This window comes from Lissotriton helveticus, chromosome 4_1, assembly GCF_964261635.1.
Source record: "Lissotriton helveticus chromosome 4_1, aLisHel1.1, whole genome shotgun sequence".
Classification (NCBI taxonomy): Eukaryota; Metazoa; Chordata; class Amphibia; order Caudata; family Salamandridae; genus Lissotriton; species Lissotriton helveticus.
In genome coordinates this window covers 407,849,034-407,871,641 of record NC_136063.1, presented here as the reverse complement: position 1 = coordinate 407,871,641, position 22,608 = coordinate 407,849,034, and the positions used below count along the sequence as shown (strand labels likewise).

Here is a 22,608-nt window from a genome sequence, read left to right as displayed (position 1 = left end):
ATGTTGATACATTTCTGTCGACTTCTGTTTATGGGGCTGGTCCACTTCCCTCCCTGTGGTGCTTCTGGTTTGCAGGTGCTCATGGGTCATACTAGTCTTATCATTCACAGTGTCTATGTGCCAACATCTAAATGGCTGCCAGGCGGAGGGAAGTGTTGAGACTGCTTCTCTAGCAGATGAGGCCACCTGCTTTTTTCCTTTTGTGAGTGATTGTGGAGCCCGTAATAGCTTAGGTACCCCTCAGACTGCAGATCTGATCCTCCCAAGTAATTCTGTTTTAGTGAACCTTAGGATGAGTAGAACATCCCTTTTTCGCCCAATTTGTACTCTCAAGGCTCTATCCCTCTTTATCAAAGCTTTGGCTAGCGGCAGTATCATCTATTTTTGACCAAAGAAGCTGCACCAAGGTAGATGATGCTTTCCCCCTTGTATAAATTAGGTCCAGGGGTCAGATAAACATAGTTAAATATGATTTTTATAGATTCCTGAATTATACAATGCCCAAATATTTGGTTGCCTTACCTTCCAACTTAAAATTTAAGTGTGAATATTCATGTTTGCTAAATAGCTTTGATATGAGCTTCAAGCTAGACTTGTCCAAAACACCAAACGTCCTGACCAAATTGATCCACTGAGTCTACAAAGAAGGGGAGATAAGGGCTTTTTTCAACAGGTCCATCATACATGCCAAGCGGTACATCAATACAAAAAAAGGGTATGCAGTTCCTGACCGGGAATACAGGTGGTACGTGCAAGTGGAATGTGAAGAGAGGAAGGAATTCCTCTTGTCAGAATTAGGACCCTCACACACCCAGCAAGCTAGGTGTCATGCTTCATCATTTGGGTCTGCTCCTCGTCGGTACGGCACTGCAATACCCGACTGGCACCCATGAAGGGGCTCTTTGGCGGAGTTCTTTTATTTCTTGCCGTAAGGTGCTGTGCGTGTAAGGGGCCTAGTGAGTGTAGATATAAGTGAGGTTAAAATAGGAGGTGGGGGTCCAATCAGAACAATTTTAATGAGTGTGGCTCCTCTCCTAATTAAAAGTAAGTGTGGCGCGCCCCTGTAATAATGTCACAGGGTACTCCGGTCAAAAGGTCAACATGTTTCTTGCCAACTGTCTACTGGACGGCAATTCTTCAGGACTAATATCAAGTATATTCTACACTATTCAGAGTGGTCAAAATGTGTCAGTGTGAGACCACAAACAGTACCCTAAAAGTAGTGCCTGTCACTCTAGAGGGACAACTTGTAATAAAAACAAAGAGATGTAACAGCATTAGTAATGGTACCACTCATATGCTTAAAAACAAGCCTGTGCAGCACTCGGCCAGTGAAGAAGGCATGCTTCATGTTGAGGTGCTGTGACAGGCATGTGAGGCGACGGTGTAAAGCAAATCAAGCAGCGATCAATTAATAACTCACTCCATTCGAGTTATGTTGTCTCATCTACGTACTCTAGCAGGTGGGCACACTGTAATGATCAGTGCCCTGTGAATACGAAGTGGGGGGGGGGGGTAATTTAAGGAAAGGTTAAAAATGTAACACAAACAGGCATCACGGCAGGGTAAACATCAACGCTCCACCAGCTGCAATGGCCCACGATTCAGTGTAGCCTCGTCAGTCAAGGGTGTGCTAGTAGGGGAGTGGTGTGTCCCGTTGTATGGGATACGGGGTAGGGCTGTAACAAAACGGGTAAAAGCATTGCTGTGCAGCGTGAGGCGTAGCGCTAATCGGAACACAGGTCAGTGCACCGGGGAAGGCTGACACAGAGCCCTGTTTATGTGTTGCCTGTGGTCGAGACGACTGAGCACAACGCACCACCACAATGTTATGGTAACCCCGGACATCACCGCCGGCGGCCCATAATAACACCAACCACTAAAGGGTTCACCTCGCGTTGCTGAGCCATGTGAACCTAGGTATTGCCAAACAAGGAAGGGAGGGCAAGTTACATTCAAACGGTCTAATACTCACATGTCTTCTCCGTGCATTGGCGGAGGACCTACCCCTCACATTGCTGAAGACGGGAGGTAACGGCGTTACTTAACCTCCCAGTCGGCAGAAGCAGGAGGCGGGGATCGCAGTACAATCGGGAGAAACACTAGAATTAACTTTGCGTTAACGTCTGTGTGCGCCATATTGGGTTCCCATAATGTAGGGACCCAAAAACAGCTGAAAAAGCTAACAGTCATTTTGTAGTGTCTGAGGGATGTATCTCAAGCCTCTATTATATGTCTGGGATTTATGTGCTGGGATGGTGGCAGTTTGTTAGCACGCAAGGGAGGTGAAATCTAACGGCCAAGTAGTGCGCTGTATTTAAACTCCCAAACTAGTTGGTATAATGTGGGTTTTGTTGAGGGTGACACAGCCGTAGTCAAGCTGCCAAACTAGTTTGTTAAGTTATACTGACACCTCTCAGAGGTATAAAGGAGCGTCATATTCAGACTTATAATCTAGACCCTGTGAGTGGTCCTAGTCAGGGAGGTGTTGATTATTTGGTCAGAAGGTTCCATGGGATTTCCTCATTAAGACCCTCTTTATTGGAGGAAAGTCGTAGGACCCATCTTTGTTCTGTGTGAAACAGTGTCTCCTTGCTCATCCTAAGATGTGCTTCCAAAACGACCCAATGTAGGAAGTCTGGTGTGTGTTTCATCAGTTCAAAGTGTGCAGTCATTTTGGTGTTAGTTTTATGACACCTGAAGTTACTTCTATGTTCTGTTATGCGTGTCTTAATGGGCCTGGTGGTCAGGCCTATGTACTGGAGTCCACATGGGCAAGTTAGCATGTAGATGCAGTTGGTGGTGTTAAAGTTGGTATGTCTCCTGAGTTGACATCTGAACCCATTACAGAAAGGAATAACTTTAGTGGGTTTTGTCAGTGGACAGACTATGCAAGCCCCACATCGGTAGTGGCTCACCACTGGTGCGAGGTCCCATAAGGATCTTTGTGTACAGGTGTTAGGGTTCCTGGGCCTTGTATGTATCAGCATGTCCTTCAGGTTTGTGGTGCGTTTAAAGGCAAACCTGGGGGCTGGTAATTCAAGTGTGCCGGTATTCAGAATTTGCCAATTCTTCCTGATGATGCTCCTGATTTTGTTCGAGTCTGGGGTAAATGTTGTGACACAAGTGAGTACATCACTGGGATTTCTCATCTTATCTCCAGCAATGCCTCTCTGTTATTGTTTCTAGCCCTTTTCAATGAGTTGGCAACATAGCGTCTAGGGTATTCTCTCCTGTGAAGATTGGTTGATAAAGCATTAGCCACTGTTTTGAAGTCGGCGATGGAACTACAGTTCCTCCTGATACGGAGGAACTGGCGGAAAGGTAAATTCTCTTTCAGTGCTCTCGGATGGTGGCTGCTAAATAGCAGTAAACTATTCCTGTCAGTCGGCTTCCTATATATTGTGGCACTGATTATTCCACCATCTAGTCTGATGAGGAGGTCGCGATGGGAATGTTGGTGTCAGAGATGGTGCTGGTGAATTCTAGGTAGGGGTTCTGGGTGTCGATCCAGTGACAGAAGTCATCACACCCTGCTCTATCTCTCTTCCAAAAAATGAGAATATTGTCGATGAACCTCTTCCATAATACCACATTCCTGAGGTAGGGATTCAAAGGGGTGTGAATCGTCCTAGTCTCAAAGGCAGCCATGTACGGACACGCCAGACTTGGCGCGAACGTGCTGCCCGTGGAAGTACCCTGGGTTTGGTGGTAGAGCTGTTTTTTTTATTCAAAGAAATTCTCAGTTAACGCCAGTATAGCACATTCAAGCACAAATGATGGGGGGTGTGTGACTCCCAGTCCATTGATGTTAGTGCATCCTCTATAACGCTCAGTGTAGCGCGTTGTGGGATGTTAGTGTAGAGGGCCTCAATATCCAGGGTGACCAGAAGGTCAATTCCGACAAGAGGAATTCCTCCCTCTCGCACGTACAACCTGTATTCCTGGTCAGGAACTGCATATCCTTTTTGTATTGACAAACCGATCCACTGCCATAAACAAAGACAATAATGAATTAATTGGATAAGTAAATCTCAAGAGATAGTCACCAACCAACAATAATTGTTTCATTCTCTACCCCATTCCTTTTAATGCTTCTTCTCCACCTGATAACAATAGCCAATGGTTTAAATATGAAAGGCCTGATACCATGTGAATTTAGTAGAAATATCATTTGAATAGGTCAAGACATAGCAAGTGCTCTAAAGGGGCCGGTACTCACCTCTTTATAGCTTCAGTAACTTATGTTGCACAAATGTTTGCCAAGCTACCAATTACAACAATAAAAGCTTATTATTAATCACATAGGCAAAACCTAATGCATTTACCAGTGCTTGTTTCTCTCTTTACTGCCTTACTCTGGGTCTAATTTTGATGATGAAACATAAATCCTGATCCCCAAAAGTAAGCGCTGGTGCCCACGCACTTCAGAAAGTGCTTGAAATATAGAAGTGTTGATACACACTACCTCAGAGTGCCTTGTGCTATGGAGATGGACATTAAAAGTATTGTACCCCTGCTGAAAAATCTGGTACTCTCCTTTTCAAATGTAAGAAGGGCAGGTTCTCAGTACCTGACAGTACCTGGCCATTTAAATAAGGCAAGGACTGCTCTGCACAAATTAAGCACTGTCTAAAGTCAATTGACATCTTATTCGTTATGACACAGTCTATATCAAAAACAATGAAATTAAGGAAAGCGGAAGCATGTTACATATACGTACTACCATCTTCACAATCTGTAACCCAAACACTATATAGGGGCAGGGTACGCAAAGCAGCTGGTTCCTTTGTTTGCACGTAGGCTTTTCCGGGATATGCAGAAAACAAATTGTACATATTTAGTTCTAGGTTGGGTATGGCTATGTATTAGATGCGTGTTATGGTTAGCCATAAAGATGTGTAAATACGTTGAATATGAAATGGATAAAGTTATTGAATATGTGTGGGTTTCCCGCATATTAAGAAAATTATTTTAAAAATTAAATATGATTTTTTCCTTTTAATAAAATACGTCTGGGGTTATCCGGACCCTATTCCAAGATCTGTGTTGGATATTGATTGATTATCTGTACCTCGGGGGTAAAGGGGGAGATGGGAAATACCCCTGGTCTCTGGAGGGGAGGTTGGAGTCAACCTGATGGTAGGGGACTCTGCAATACCTGGCCATATTGCATGACTCTGGCTCACAGCATAAGCCCTACTTTTCTGATGCCTTTGTTACATGACTGGAACCGACAAGGTCTGCGGAGAAGTCTGGGCGCACGTTCGTAAGTGGCTAAGAGGTACATTTACTATCAATATTCGGCTACATACTCTCACATGCCTTTGCGTGTTAGGCCCAAAACATATTAAAAGGGTATACTCTGCAAATATTCATATGTTTGTACAAATAGAAAGGACTGTGTGCTCTTTGCACTTTTACTAATAGAAATGTGCAGACCTGCCAACTTTGAAATGACTTTTACCACATAAGGAGGGAATGGGGCCTTGAGGGGAGAGGTCTGGCATAGAGAGAGGACCTCTGAGCCTATCGCCACCTGCCAACAATGGAGAATGCATGAGGCCATTAAGAGTGGCCAGGCAGGGGCGTAACACAGGCCCCCGCAACCCACGCAGTGCGGGGGGGCCCCGCGCTCCTGGGGGCCCCGCCGGGCCCCCTGCGTTACGTCATCAATCATACAATACACTTCTGTGCCTCTGACTAAAATGTTGCGCAGCGCGGGCCCTGGGCCGGCAGTGGGCCCCTGCGACTTTTGAAATGGTGCGGTGCGGGCCGCGGGGCCCCCGGCGGCCTGGCCGGGGCCCCTGCGAGTGTTTGAAAATGATGCGGGGCCCCGGCCCGGCTGGGGCCCCTGGGACTGTGCAAGGGACTGGGAGAGAGGAGGAGTCACTGTCTTCAAAATGGTGCGGACTGGAGGCCCCCGGGGTCCCGGCCACCCGGGCCGAGGCCCGACTCGAGTCTTCAAATTCGAAATCAAGGTGCGGGGCCGGGGCCCCCGAGTCCGAGAGAGCAAGTGAACTAAGTCCGAAATGGTGAGGGCCCCGGCCGGGCCGGGTGTGAGAGTGTCTGTGTGGCAGACTAGTCTGTGAGCAGCATTAACATTTATTACATGACCCGGCGCCACTGCCACTCTTCTCGAATCTATGAAATGGCGCTGGCAGACAGGGTCAGAGTACACTTTCTAATTCTTTCACTTTCCATTTCTGGTTCCGCCGCCGCGTATGCGCGTGCCGGTTGGGGGGGGGGGGGCGGGCTGCTGGTGAGTACTGGGTGGGTGACCAATGCCAGGCAGCCGGCCCAGGGCCCAGGGGGTACAACACTGTCGGCCGCCCAATAAGCAGTAAGGTCAGTCAGGTGCGTGTGAGGTGTGGCGTCACGACGTGTGCGTGTGGCAAGGGGGCACGCTCGCAATCGCTTAGCCATAGTGAAAGTGAAGAAGAAGACAGAGAACACAACGAACTTCGATTCGAATTTCGAAGACAAAAAGCCAGGCCCGGCCCGCCCACGCTCAGGACTCGAGTGTGTGTGACTGTGACTGTGACTAGACTGTCCACTCCGAGCGAACTTCGAAGTAAGTCCGTCACCGGCGGGGCTGCTGCTGCCTCTAGGGGGTCCAACTTTGCCATCAATTACAATTGCAGTTGCACCACTGTACAAGAAAATGATTCATACGTCTTTGTTAGTTATGATGAGGCAATATAATTAAAATTAGACGTTCACGTTGTACTTCTGTTGACTGCTGGAAATGTTTTAGCCAAATGTATTCTAGGGAGCCGTTTTCCCTGAGGCTCCGGAAAGGGTGTATGGGTCCATAGGAAACCCCCGGCAATCCCGTGGTGGTGTTTACTGAATGTTGTTTAGGTTGGGACGGTGATCGCAATACCATGAGCTGGAATGCGTACTAACTCCAAGGAGATGAGGTGCCGAGGCCAACAATACGGGCACTTTTAAACGGACGCGACGCCTGTTGCACGCAAACTATTATGTTAAAAAATACTACAGACTGAAACCGCGGCCGCCCCTAAGGTTTTAATGCAACCCAGGCAACCCTGCGCCACCATCGCTGCAGCAGCGCGTGCCATACCCCCTGAGCTAACCTCACTGCCTCAGCTTGACTAGAATTCATTGTGGAAAATATATTCCTGCGATTTCTAGGGGGAAATTCCGCTCTTTCCTGTTCTAAAATGTTGGCATTCATGAAAAGTCCAAAACACCAAGCAATGGTCTTTAGGAAGTGAAGTCTCCCACAGTGTTCCACGCATGGCATTAGACTGCACATCACTCTTTCCTCCCAATCTTAAACATCGCCCTTCCCCGTTTACACACACCCCTACCGCCCTGAGAATTAAACACTGTCCTTGCCCTGTGTCACATGCTAACACCTCCGCCCCCACCATTAACACCGCTCTTCTTAAACCTTAGCTCCCCCGTGTGAAAACACTACACCACACAACCCTTCCCATGGACCTCTGTGCTACACAGAACGTGTTCATAAATTGTTGTAAAGTGTTGTACCTATCTTGTGTTCACCGGGCACATGTACGCTTGTCATACAGCACTTCCTCCATTCTAGTGTACGTGCAAACTCCTCTGCTCTCCTTGTGCTAAATATGGTTCACCGTTTGTATCAGGACACACCTCTTACACAGTGCCCCATCGGTGTCCCTCTACAAGTGAAAACCCTTCTTGTGATAAAGTGCACCTCTGCACCAGCATGCTTGCAAAAAAAAAGCACAGTATTGCTGCTAAATCCTCAGCGTGTTATAGCAGTGTGTGCTGCAACCGTGGCACCCTTCTTGGGATGGCTGACTTCCCTCGGTGTGATGTTAGTGTGCGCTGCTGCCCCATTATTGAATTGTATTGTAACTGCATTTATATTGCACTTGTTCTGGTTGGTGTTTAGGTGCCCACCTGTGATGTGAGGGCAATGTGTGCTGCTGTACCCTTCATATGATAACAGTGTTGACGGTGTCTGCTGTACCCTTCATATGATGGCAGTGTATGACAATGTCTCTGCTGTACCCTCATGTGATGGCAGTGTGTACCCTTTGGTGGCAGTGAGTACCCTTCATATGATGGCAGTGCCTCTGCTGTATCCTTCATGTGATGGCAGTGTGTACCCTCACATGATGGCAGTGTGTACCCTTCATATGATGGCAATACCTCTGCTGTAACCTTCATATGATGGCAGTGTGTACCCTTCATGTGATGGCAGTGTGTACCCTTCAAATGATGGCAGTGCCTCTGCAACACCGTTCATATGATGGCAGTGTGTACCCTTTGGTGGCAGTGTGTACCCTTCATATGATGGCAGTGCCTCTGCTGTACCCTTCATATGTTGGCAGTGTGTACCCTTCATATGATGGCAGTGTGTACCCTTCATATGATGGCAATACCTCTGCTGTAACCTTCATATGATGGCAGTGTGTACCCTTCATATGATGGCAGTGCCTCTACTACACCTTTCATATGATGGCAGTGTGTACCCTTTGGTGGCAGTGTGTACCCTTCATATGATGGCAGTGCCTCTGCTGTACCCTCCATATGATGGCAGTGTGTACCCTTCATATGATGGCAGTGTGTACGTACCCTTCATATGATGGCAGTGTGTACCCTTCATATGATGGCAATACCTCTGCTGTAACCTTCATATGATGGCAGTGTGTACCCTTCATATGATGGCAGTGCCTCTGCTACACCGTTCATATGATGGCAGTGTGTACCCTTTGGTGGCAGTGGCGGGGCGGGGGAGGGGCGGGGTAGGGGGTGCTAAAAACCGGAATATGGATAATTGGAGGTAAGTAAACAATTTAATTAATAAAACGAATTTCGTGGCGCCCCCTGCATCCAGAAACTATGGCGAAGTCCTTGATGGGCCTCTTCTGTTTGCAACTCTGCAGACAAAGGCTTAGCTCATAATTAATATGAAAAGGTGGGCAAGTGAGTAGGTGGAGGGATGGGTGGGTGGCTGGATGGATTCGTGAATGGTTGAATAAAAGGTTGAATAGATGGATAATGAGAGAGGATGATGGATGGATGGATGAGTGAGTGCAAGGATGGATGAGAGAAATGGTATATAGATGAATGTATGGGTGGAAGGGTAGATGGATGGGTAAAAGGGTGGATGGATGAGTGAAAGGATGGATGAGTGAAAGGGTGGATGATGAGCGAGTGGGTGGGTGGATGAGTGAAATGATGGATTGATGAATTGATATGTGAAAGGGTGAATGGATGGATGGATGAGTGAAAGGTTGGATGTAAAGATGGAAGAGTGATTGAAAGGGAGGGTAGATGGACAAAAGGATAGATAGATGAGTGAAAGAGTGAAAGGATAGATGGCTGAGCGAAAGGATGGATGAGTGATAGGGTCAATGGATAGATTCATGAGTGGATGAGTAGATGGATGGGTGGGTGGATGGGTGGAAGGAAGGATGGCTAAGTGAAAGGGTCGATGGAGAGAGAAAGGGAGGATGGATGGATGACTGAAAGGGTGAATTGGTGGAAGGATGAGGGACTGGGAGGATATACGAGTAAGTGAAAGGGATGGCTGGATGGGTGAAAAGGTAAATGGCTGGATAGATGAGTGGATGGATGGGTGGATGGGTGGAAGAGTAGATGGATGAGTGTAAAGATGGATAGGGTGAAAGGGTGGATGGATGGATAATGAATGGATGAGTGAAAGGGTTGATGGAGGGATGGATGAGTGAAATGATAGATGGAAGGATACATGATGGACAGGTTTGCAAATGGTTGAATATGTTTGGATATGGATGTGCTTACTTATATACTATTTCACGACCTCCTCTGATGTGTCTGTAAAACGTGCCTTTTGTCCCAAAGTTACGTTCCTGAATTTTGACCTCCTGTCCTGAATTTTGACCTATGGTAGGGCAAGGTGATAGGTGGTGGGCTGGGACACCGGGGGCCCCCTCCATGTGCTTTGCAGGGGGGCCCCCTCAAGTTTCGTTACGCCACTGTGGCCAGGGCTTAGAGCCCGGCATTGTCTGAGGAGACCCCCGAGCTCCCCAAAAAACCACACATTAAAGAGGCTTCTAAAGCTTGTAAAGCTGGGTAGAGACTCCTCACACTGAACTTAAAACCATGTAGCCTGATGGCTAGAGCGGCGGACTTCGAAGCTGGTGAACAGGGTTCGAGTCTCGGCAGGGACACTCAACATCCTGTGATTCTGGACAAATCACTTAATCTCCCTGTGCCTAACAAAAATGAATGTGTCGGTGTGTAACGCAACTACTGCTCGTGTAAAGCGCTTGATACCGTCCGGTAAAATTTGCACCATATAAAACTCTTGAAAAAGATTTAAAAAAATACATGTTAAGCCGATATCGTATGATACATGGAGGCACCATGTGAGTTGGCAGTTTGGACGTTTCAAGGCCAATGCACAAAGTCTTGTAAAAGTACATAGTGTACTCTTGTAGTACTAATTCCTGCACGCGTAAGCGCTATTGTGAATCGGTCCCTACATGACCAGCACGGTACTATATATATATATATGATGCATAATCCTGCTCACAATATGAACATCGCCTGCGTGAAGGTGCAACGAGGCAGCGGTGGCAGAGGCGATTGTGATCTTGGTTCAGTGAGACTTCCTGCCCGGCTGCCGTGAGCTCTCCCTGGCGCTTGCAGAATGACCCTATGGCATAACCACCGTGAACTCATAATTAACAGTTGAGTGAACAAGTGAAACTTGTAATCGCTTTAAGCATTATACAGAGAGCGAGCACGTTTTTGGGCCGAGATGAAAGGCGAGGCTGGCTGGCTGCCTCGTGAAACGCACCCTGGGGCCTCCGAGAAGCGGACTAATAAAGGTGAGCCCGTCCCCCCCCCCCCCCCCGGCCACCGTAAGCATCAGCACCCTGATAGCCGGAAGGACTGCTCCTTGTGAACAAGGCTCCCGGAAGTGAGCTTCACCTACTGACACCACCAGTGGCGTAACGAAACTTGAGGGGGCCCCCCTGCAAAGCACATGGAGGGGGCCCCCGGTGTCCCAGCCCACCACCTATCACCTTGCCCTACCATAGGTCAAAATTCAGGACAGGAGGTCAAAATTCAGGAACGTAACTTTGGGACAAAAGGCACGTTTTACAGACACATCAGAGGAGGTCGTGAAATAGTATATAAGTAAGCACATCCATATCCAAACATATTCAACCATTTGCAAACCTGTCCATCATGTATCCTTCCATCTATCATTTCACTCATCCATCCCTCCATCAACCCTTTCACTCATCCATTCATTATCCATCCATCCACCCTTTCACCCTATCCATCTTTACACTCATCCATCTACTCTTCCACCCATCCACCCATCCATCCACTCATCTATCCAGCCATTTACCTTTTCACCCATCCAGCCATCCCTTTCACTTACTCGTATATCCTCCCAGTCCCTCATCCTTCCACCAATTCACCCTTTCAGTCATCCATCCATCCTCCCTTTCTCTCTCCATCGACCCTTTCACTTAGCCATCCTTCCTTCCACCCATCCACCCACCCATCCATCTACTCATCCACTCATGAATCTATCCATTGACCCTATCACTCATCCATCCTTTCGCTCAGCCATCTATCCTTTCACTCTTTCACTCATCTATCTATCCTTTTGTCCATCTACCCTCCCTTTCAATCACTCTTCCATCTTTACATCCAACCTTTCACTCATCCATCCATCCATTCACCCTTTCACATATCAATTCATCAATCCATCATTTCACTCATCCACCCACCCACTCGCTCATCATCCACCCTTTCACTCATCCATCCTTTCACTCATCCATCCACCCTTTTACCCATCCATCTACCCTTCCACCCATACATTCATCTATATACCTTTTCTCTCATCCATCCTTGCACTCACTCATCCATCCATCCATCATCCTCTCTCATTATCCATCTATTCAACCTTTTATTCAACCATTCACGAATCCATCCAGCCACCCACCCATCCCTCCACCTACTCACTTGCCCACCTTTTCATATTAATTATGAGCTAAGCCTTTGTCTGCAGAGTTGCAAACAGAAGAGGCCCATCAAGGACTTCGCCATAGTTTCTGGATGCAGGGGGCGCCACGAAATTCGTTTTATTAATTAAATTGTTTACTTACCTCCAATTATCCATATTCCGGTTTTTAGCACCCCCTACCCCGCCCCTCCCCCGCCCCGCCACTGCCACCAAAGGGTACACACTGCCATCATATGAACGGTGTAGCAGAGGCACTGCCATCATATGAAGGGTACACACTGCCATCATATGAAGGTTACAGCAGAGGTATTGCCATCATATGAAGGGTACACACTGCCATCATATGAAGGGTACGTACACACTGCCATCATATGAAGGGTACACACTGCCATCATATGGAGGGTACAGCAGAGGCACTGCCATCATATGAAGGGTACACACTGCCACCAAAGGGTACACACTGCCATCATATGAAAGGTGTAGTAGAGGCACTGCCATCATATGAAGGGTACACACTGCCATCATATCATATGAAGGTTACAGCAGAGGTATTGCCATCATATGAAGGGTACACACTGCCATCATATGAAGGGTACACACTGCCAACATATGAAGGGTACAGCAGAGGCACTGCCATCATATGAAGGGTACACACTGCCACCAAAGGGTACACACTGCCATCATATGAACGGTGTTGCAGAGGCACTGCCATCATTTGAAGGGTACACACTGCCATCACATGAAGGGTACACACTGCCATCATATGAAGGTTACAGCAGAGGTATTGCCATCATATGAAGGGTACACACTGCCATCATGTGAGGGTACACACTGCCATCACATGAAGGATACAGCAGAGGCACTGCCATCATATGAAGGGTACTCACTGCCACCAAAGGGTACACACTGCCATCACATGAGGGTACAGCAGAGACATTGTCATACACTGCCATCATATGAAGGGTACAGCAGACACCGTCAACACTGTTATCATATGAAGGGTACAGCAGCACACATTGCCCTCACATCACAGGTGGGCACCTAAACACCAACCAGAACAAGTGCAATATAAATGCAGTTACAATACAATTCAATAATGGGGCAGCAGCGCACACTAACATCACACCGAGGGAAGTCAGCCATCCCAAGAAGGGTGCCACGGTTGCAGCACACACTGCTATAACACGCTGAGGATTTAGCAGCAATACTGTGCTTTTTTTTTGCAAGCATGCTGGTGCAGAGGTGCACTTTATCACAAGAAGGGTTTTCACTTGTAGAGGGACACCGATGGGGCACTGTGTAAGAGGTGTGTCCTGATACAAACGGTGAACCATATTTAGCACAAGGAGAGCAGAGGAGTTTGCACGTACACTAGAATGGAGGAAGTGCTGTATGACAAGCGTACATGTGCCCGGTGAACACAAGATAGGTACAACACTTTACAACAATTTATGAACACGTTCTGTGTAGCACAGAGGTCCATGGGAAGGGTTGTGTGGTGTAGTGTTTTCACACGGGGGAGCTAAGGTTTAAGAAGAGCGGTGTTAATGGTGGGGGCGGAGGTGTTAGCATGTGACACAGGGCAAGGACAGTGTTTAATTCTCAGGGCGGTAGGGGTGTGTGTAAACGGGGAAGGGCGATGTTTAAGATTGGGAGGAAAGAGTGATGTGCAGTCTAATGCCATGCGTGGAACACTGTGGGAGACTTCACTTCCTAAAGACCATTGCTTGGTGTTTTGGACTTTTCATGAATGCCAACATTTTAGAACAGGAAAGAGCGGAATTTCCCCCTAGAAATCGCAGGAATATATTTTCCACAATGAATTCTAGTCAAGCTGAGGCAGTGAGGTTAGCTCAGGGGGTATGGCACGCGCTGCTGCAGCGATGGTGGCGCAGGGTTGCCTGGGTTGCATTAAAACCTTAGGGGCGGCCGCGGTTTCAGTCTGTAGTATTTTTTAACATAATAGTTTGCGTGCAACAGGCGTCGCGTCCGTTTAAAAGTGCCCGTATTGTTGGCCTCGGCACCTCATCTCCTTGGAGTTAGTACGCATTCCAGCTCATGGTATTGCGATCACCGTCCCAACCTAAACAACATTCAGTAAACACCACCACGGGATTGCCTGGGGTTTCCTATGGACCCATACACCCTTTCCGGAGCCTCAGGGAAAACGGCTCCCTAGAATACATTTGGCTAAAACATTTCCAGCAGTCAACAGAAGTACAACGTGAACGTCTAATTTTAATTATATTGCCTCATCATAACTAACAAAGACGTATGAATCATTTTCTTGTACAGTGGTGCAACTGCAATTGTAATTGATGGCAAAGTTGGACCCCCTAGAGGCAGCAGCAGCCCCGCCGGTGACGGACTTACTTCGAAGTTCGCTCGGAGTGGACAGTCTAGTCACAGTCACAGTCACACACACTCGAGTCCTGAGCGTGGGCGGGCCGGGCCTGGCTTTTTGTCTTCGAAATTCGAATCGAAGTTCGTTGTGTTCTCTGTCTTCTTCTTCACTTTCACTATGGCTAAGCGATTGCGAGCGTGCCCCCTTGCCACACGCACACGTCGTGACGCCACACCTCACACGCACCTGACTGACCTTACTGCTTATTGGGCGGCCGACAGTGTTGTACCCCCTGGGCCCTGGGCCGGCTGCCTGGCATTGGTCACCCACCCAGTACTCACCAGCAGCCCGCCCCCCCCCCCCCCCAACCGGCACGCGCATACGCGGCGGCGGAACCAGAAATGGAAAGTGAAAGAATTAGAAAGTGTACTCTGACCCTGTCTGCCAGCGCCATTTCATAGATTCGAGAAGAGTGGCAGTGGCGCCGGGTCATGTAATAAATGTTAATGCTGCTCACAGACTAGTCTGCCACACAGACACTCTCACACCCGGCCCGGCCGGGGCCCTCACCATTTCGGACTTAGTTCACTTGCTCTCTCGGACTCGGGGGCCCCGGCCCCGCACCTTGATTTCGAATTTGAAGACTCGAGTCGGGCCTCGGCCCGGGTGGCCGGGACCCCGGGGGCCTCCAGTCCGCACCATTTTGAAGACAGTGACTCCTCCTCTCTCCCAGTCCCTTGCACAGTCCCAGGGGCCCCAGCCGGGCCGGGGCCCCGCATCATTTTCAAACACTCGCAGGGGCCCCGGCCAGGCCGCCGGGGGCCCCGCGGCCCGCACCGCACCATTTCAAAAGTCGCAGGGGCCCACTGCCGGCCCAGGGCCCGCGCTGCGCAACATTTTAGTCAGAGGCACAGAAGTGTATTGTATGATTGATGACGTAACGCAGGGGGCCCGGCGGGGCCCCCAGGAGCGCGGGGCCCCCCCGCACTGCGTGGGTTGCGGGGGCCTGTGTTACGCCCCTGGACACCACACGTCTACCTGTGGCGGATGTACCGCCGGCGGTACCTTACTCCGGCTGCTAAATAAACATTTCAACTTTGGAGCTGTTGTTCGCACACGCTGAAAAATGTATTCGTTTCAAGCCTGCGCGATAAATCAAAAAACATTTCCTCACTTATCAAATGGGAAACAATCTATCTTGTGAGATAAATCAGCTCCTTGTTGACTTCTAATCTCCGAAAACAAACCCATTTCATCATGCATATCACATGAGATATGCCCCAAAACACACGAGAGACGGGACTCCGAGTCAGTTAAGAAACCGGTCTGAACTCCTGCCCACGGAGGGCTGAGCTCCGCCTCTCTCTTTGGCATAAAATTGCAAAACTGCCTCCTATAATATCAACATATCCCTAAACTGGCCTTCTCTATATGGCTCAGTCAGAACTATTGTCTGTAGATGTATGTAACTTCCCTTCGATTTATCCAAACAAGCCCCTTCTCTCTTAAAGGCAAGTCACTCAATAAATAAATAACGACGAAATGAAATAACACTACTTAAATCAAAGTTGTGGTGTTAAAAAATAAATGTATGCATATGCTCACTGCTCATGGTGAAATGGCCTGGATTACAGGAAAAGGACGCTGACAAACCTCTTAAAAATATATGGGAATGGTGCCACCACGTGGCGGGTATAAGAAATGCTCAAGTGGTAAAACGGAGGGTTTATGGAGAGCAACAATCCCAATCTAGCCATCAACAACCAGCAAGCAGCCCGAAAACCAAAACACACAGCTATGTGAAAAAATAGCTTAATTTCTGCCAAGGCTTGGAATTATTATATTTTATTGCGGGATTTCCATGGCGTTCGTTTACAGCTTGTTGTAATTTAATACACAATTACAGTTCTTTTGTTACGACCCCATTGATTCCCACCGTATGGACATATGGGTTTTGTGGTGGGCAGGGCCACTGGAAATCTGCGATTCTGTTGCCGCAACATTTGCTGCATAATTATGGTCATGAAGCATTTGTCACGTAATTCATCTGCTGAATAATTTGCAGATTCTGCAAAAAAAATTGTTTATTGTTCAATAAAGTAAAAAATAATAAAAACGCAGCAACACATGTTGCCTTGCAGTGGAACGCCCTTCTCAAAAGTTGACTAGTCACTTCAATTGCCTATTGCAGTGGCACCTCTAGAAGTTAATTTTATGGGGGCTACACAATAGGCCACTGAGAAAACTGGTGGGGCCACCTACAAAAGGCAACCAAAACGGTTTGTATACAATTGACATATGTATACATTTATACACATATGTACATATATATATAATATGTGCACACATGCACATATTTGCTTAAAATGTTTAAATCTGACTTGCATGTATGTGTGTACATATCTATATAGATGTAGATATATACTCACATACATACATACATTTACAGATACAACATTTGTAAGTGATCATTGTTAGAAATGGGATTTCTGGTTGGCCAGGGCATGCGCCTAGGCCAGGCAGAAACCGCCACTCTAGTCAGGGCAAGGGAGTTACATGCTGAAGATAACTCCTGCTTACCCCCTTGGCATCTTGGCAGAGCAGTCAGGCTTATCCCAGAGGCGTGTAAAGCGTTTGCGCAACACACTCACACAGCAGCGACACACTAGGCACACCACAAAAGAAACTCCACACAAGGGTATATCAAAAATAGCCTTTGTTTTATCCATAAAACACATTAGAACATAATCACATGTATACACTGTACCACCTGGCACTTGGCATGACTTTACAGGGAATATATACACCACAGGGCCAATCGGGCCAGTGTAATTACATTACATAAATCACCGTTAGGGAGGACAACCAGTAACTACTGATAGGATCACATTTCAGCCTAGCATATTATGCATATAATCACAGGTGCACCTTAGTGTACACTTGCAGCCGGCCCATGTAACATAGACCCATCATGCCCCCTTTAGACATCACCATTATGGTACACAATTCTTGCATGGGCCACATAGGCACCCCGATGTAATCAGGGCCTGCCCCGAATATCTCTGAGAGCACACTGGCCCCCAATAGGCAGTCCCTGCGCCTCTGAGCTAACCACCTGGACTGCGTGGTAATTTTGTGGAGGTTCCTTCCTCCACCTAGGCTAGGGGGCCTCCGCCGAGGTTCCACCCCACTCTGTGAGCCTAATCAATCAATGCCCCTTTTCAAAGTCAGGGCTCAGTGTACCCCTCCAGCAGCTGCTCGCGATCTGGCATCGGCAGCCACAGACCCCACACTTTCTAAGCGCGGAGCCACAAAACAACTCAGGGGGAGAAACCCAACAACTCCAGGCAGGCCCACAAGTAGCAGGTCTCTCTCTCTCTCTCCCCCCCGGGAGATCACCAAAACTGATGGCCCCCAAAGCGGCCGCCTGCTACTCTCCGGTTAAGCTGCCTCCTAGCAGCAAATGGGGTACAGTGATTCCCCTCCAGCTGGTTCTTCCACGGGACGCCAAGTGGGGTAGGGACACTCCCCACTGGCCTTGCGCACCACTGGCTCCTTCTACAAGGTGAGACAAGGAGCGAAGTCCCTGCCTCACGCTCTCCTTCGTCGATCTTTCTCTCTGCAGCGGTGGGCCCCACCCACAGACAGGCTCGGCCTTTGCCTGGCTTCCAGCTGCTGTTCCCGGCTTGTTTCTGCTCGCGGCAGTGGGCCCAACCCACAATCAGGCCCAAATACTGCCTGACTCCCGGCAGCTTCCTAGCTGCAGAGCTTGTTACGAGCAAAGTTGGAGCTCCCTTCTCGGGCTCTGGAAATGCAATTAAAAAGCACCCATCACGCACTTCTTGCGTGCGATACAGCGCTGAGGGGCACAGCAGAGACAAGTGGTCCTCACTCTCCTTGGTGGTGTATCAAACACAGCCCTCACCAAGCTCTGCTTTAGCACAAGCCTACACCAAGGGCTCAACACATAGGAATCCTGCAGCTCCCCAAACCCAGGTCCAGGGCATTCAAGGTAGAGTGCTCAACCCGGTGCTAAGTCCACAAAAATAGGAATCCTTTAGCTCCCCAGGTCCAGGGCAATCAAGGTAAAGCCCTCAGCCAGGCGCTAAGTCCCAAAAATCCCATAGGGCAGAGCTGGGCACATGCAGGCCCGCACGCAGCGCCTCCCGGCAGAAGACAGCAGCTGGGTTCCATGGCGGTATCTCCTGGTAGTGTCCTTCCTTCAGATCCAAGTAAGCTGACCTACATGGGGTCATAGACCCAATATTTATATCAACCCGGCTCGTCTGCACCCCCCCTCCCTCTGGGGGGGGGTGGGCGACTGGCCGAGCAGCTTGCCAGGGCTGGTTTCAGTTCCCAGTCCAGCCCTGCTAGGGACTGACAAGGGTACCCCAGTATCCAATCTGGAGTATACCTAACAGTTTAGGAAGAAAGCAGATAGACTGGGGTCCTGATTACCAGGATCTCAGTCAGACTAGTCAAAAACAGTATCACATGAAGCAAAAAGTAAGAGTAACCATAAGAAGCAGATTCTACTTTCCTACACACTGCAACAAAAATCCCCTACACCTCCATATTTTCTCAGTTTGTAGAGGAAAGGCTTTCTCAGCGTTTCCATGTGGAGAAATAAAGAAAATAGATGTATGTAACACATGCTCCTCTGACCTGTACACTCTGCAGGTGTATCCCCTGGAGTGGATACAGAGAAGGAGTAGGAGTATGGAAATTTACAACATCAAAAGACTGAGGGGCATATTACCAAGGGTGGCGATAGGCAATTATCGCCGGTTTAGCGGCCGTTTTGGGCCGCAAAGCGGCGATAATTCTATCGCTTTATTAGCAAGCTGTCGCTAACTGATGTTAGCGACAGCTTTTAGGCGATAGCGGGCGGTTTGGGGCCCGCTTTGCATGTCAGCGATATTTATCGCTAATGACATGCAAAGTGGGCATACCCAACCTGTTAGCGACTGAAAGCAGTCGCTAACGTCGCTATCGCCTATTAGCAAGGCAGGCGTAGTGATGGAAATATTCCCGCTATCGCCAAAAACCAACGCCTGCTCAGACCAGTTCTTAGCCATGTCATCCAATGGGAGGTGGATAACATGGCTAAGAGCATTTCATCGCTAATGCGTGAATATCGCTGTATTCTCAGCGATATTCACGCATTTCGCCGCTTTCGCTGGATATTTTAGCACAATGGAGAAAAAGGTTGCTAATAGCATGTTTTCTCCGCTAACATATCCAGCGATAGGCAGCGATAAAAAAATCGCCGCTAAGCATATTTAGCGATAATTTTCGTTAGTTGTTGGTAATATGCCCCTCAATTTTTATCAGTCATTTAATAGCAGGAAACCAATGTTAAAAAACGATCCAAAATTGGGGGAGGGGGCAATTCCTACAGCCCTCCCTATTATTAAATCTAACAACCTTTTATTTTACAGAGTAGGTGCCATCCAAGAGAGGAACAAGACATATTACCCCGACAATGGCAGCTTGAATCAATACATAATCGTGTTATCTTTATACTTGATCAATAGTAACAGGGTTGTATGTATTGTTAGAGCTGTATAATGATCAGCGGCTCAAGAGGACTCATTTTTCACAATCATGCAGTATTTCTTTGTTTGCAGCATGTGTAAATTCAAGGCAGCTGATGAGCAGGGGTTGTCCACTGAAGTAAAGATTTCTGGCTACACAGGGGAGATGGTTAGCATTATACACGTCTTTTAAAAGAAGTCAAGCTTTCACAGCGTTGACCCACTTGTTTGAACAACTCCTTTTCAAGAAAACAACATTTGTGACTCTTATGTCTTGTTGTGCAGGTCTACTACAACACGGATGACGAGAGAGAAGGGTAAGACACCTATTTATCCTCTTTCTAAGTATGTGCAGGCAACAACCGAGGAGTAGAATCTTGAACGAGGGGATGGTGTAGAACATATATTAATGTACGCGTAAGCAAAATGCATAGGAACAAAACAGTAACCAAAACAGATGGCAACATTAAGGATCATTTAAATCAAGAGCATCATACTTTGGGAAGCAGAGATGCCAGGGACTGGATGCGAGGGAGTGTCTTTAAAGGTCTGAAATAGACATCTATCAGAGATATTTAGCAGTCACAGGCAAACTTCATCCTGGGTGAATGTTTTTTCTATTATTTTGCTTGTCATTAAAGTGGATTAGCTCTAGGAGTATTGTTACAGTTTGTAATCAGGAGTCAGGTACTCAGCTCATGTAGGTTTATTGCTGCAGATAGCAGATAGGTTACTCAGTCGAATGTCCCATCCAGAGCAGCATCCTCCGTGTTCACTCACTCATCCCCACAGACACATCCGACATTCTATGATGTCACATGTTGACCGCGCATAGCGGGGAAGGAAGGATAGAGCAGCCATTATCACGGATGTGTTTTGGAACAGTGGTGTGAATTGTTAAAGGTATTTATTGCAAAAACAAGCAAATGCCCTAATCACAACTGTAACATGCCACATGTAAAAACAGACATCATAATAAATAAAGAGAGACGTAATCACGATCTCAAATGGCTCCAGTTCTTCATTTGTAAAAAAAAAACATAAGTGCCAGGGCTCTCGTCAGGAGGCCACTGCAGCTTGCACCAAGCATTGCCCCTGACAGTGCTGCCAATGACAGCACAAACACAACTGATAACCATCACACTCCCACAAGTGTAACATTTCAGATTATTTCTGGCCCCCAAAGCTATAAGAATGGCTCGGACGGCAGGTATTAGTAATTTTTAATGTATACTGAATTAATGATTAATTGTTGTTTTGGTCATCTCAGACAGCGCCCTCTTGTGGCAGACTGTTACAAGAGCAAAAACAACAGGTGATGGACAGAATGCGGAACATTGTCATACATTCACCCCAGTACAGAGATCTGGGCCTAAATCCATCGTTTTTTTGCACTCCACACCACCCCAGGTCAGACATGGCCATATGCAAATCGGCCTTGACCCTGTGCCTCATGGGAACAGTCCAGCCCGAACTGCCAAGCCATGTCTTTCCTGGACCGGAATCAAGCATCCTAGGACCGGTTTCTGGCTATCAGCCGTCATCAGCCTGGATAGCTTGACCCCAGTGGTGTGGAGAGCATGGGACTCACGTCTGAGCATACCCATCCCACTCGGGGCGACAAAGGCAAAAACAACAGGTGATGGACAGAATGCAGAACATTGTCATACATTCACCCCAGTACAGAGATCTGGGCCTAAATCCATCGTTTTTTAGCACTCCACACCACCAGTGTTGAGAATTAAGTGTTGGTGCTGTGCACCGGAAACCACTGGCCCAATTTAAGCACGGCATTGCTCCCAGACAATAAATCAACAAGCACCCAAAATCAAGGCTGTGCTCCTACAAGCAATAGGACTGCTCTTTCAGCAATACATTTACTCACCCTATTGTGGCTGATTTTGGCTGCATTTAGAACTTTGAAACAGTTCAAAACGTTCCTATGTAAATATTTAAGCAAATTTGTGACTCTTACAGTCTACATTTTGCTTAAGATATTTTGCAGTCTGTCTTTTCAGTCTTTGTTTTCTTGTGAAAAGCCGTGGTCAGACCGCCCGCCAGATTGGGAGTTTCTTCCTGTATGGTGGTTTTTTTTTTAAGGTTCCGTACCCTGAAAATGGACACCGCAAAGGGAATGGCAAAAATAGCTGATACACAGCATGGACTGGTGTGCATGCATGTTGTGCCCCCGTGTGCATCCACATGCGGAAGAGGCACAAGGGGGACCTGCCTTTGTTTCTTCTCAGCCCCACAGTGTTCATGGAGGAGAAACCTCGATGATATAGCCGGCGGAAAGGAAACTCGTAATATACTTGGAGGGAAACCCGACTCCTGCAACTCTGCCAGGGAGCGGCTGTTCCCTGGAGGCTGTGGCGGGGCTGTGGTGGTCCGACCAAAACGCAATAGGAGACAGCCACCGCCATGCACCAATTAGTCTGTGACCTTGTGTAATGTAACTGGTGCTCATGTAATCGCTCCAGGTTACAATCTGTGTGTCCGAAACGTGTCATCTGCCGTAGCTGTTGGATGTGAAGGTTCTAATAAAACAACTTGCCTGGAATTTGTGGTCCGTCTCTCCTTCCTCGCCGCCACGAGATGAAGTGGTGGGAGTTGCTGTTGCATAGATATATATATATATATATATACATATATGTATGGATATATATATATATATGTATGTATGTATGTATGTATATATATATATATATATATATATATATATATATATATATATATAT

The 22,608-nt window shown here is 47.6% G+C and overlaps 1 protein-coding gene across 2 annotated transcripts in view; it reads left to right on the top strand.

The window, feature by feature from the left end:
- GRHL2 (grainyhead like transcription factor 2) overlaps positions 1-22,608 on the top strand; it is a 499,408-nt gene that overhangs the window by 418,276 nt on the left and 58,524 nt on the right. For both annotated transcript variants that reach the window (XM_078686942.1, XM_078686941.1), the window contains exon 12: positions 20,156-20,187. In XM_078686942.1, coding sequence (XP_078543068.1) covers positions 20,156-20,187 — 32 coding nt within the window. The remainder of the gene's footprint in view (positions 1-20,155; positions 20,188-22,608) is intronic.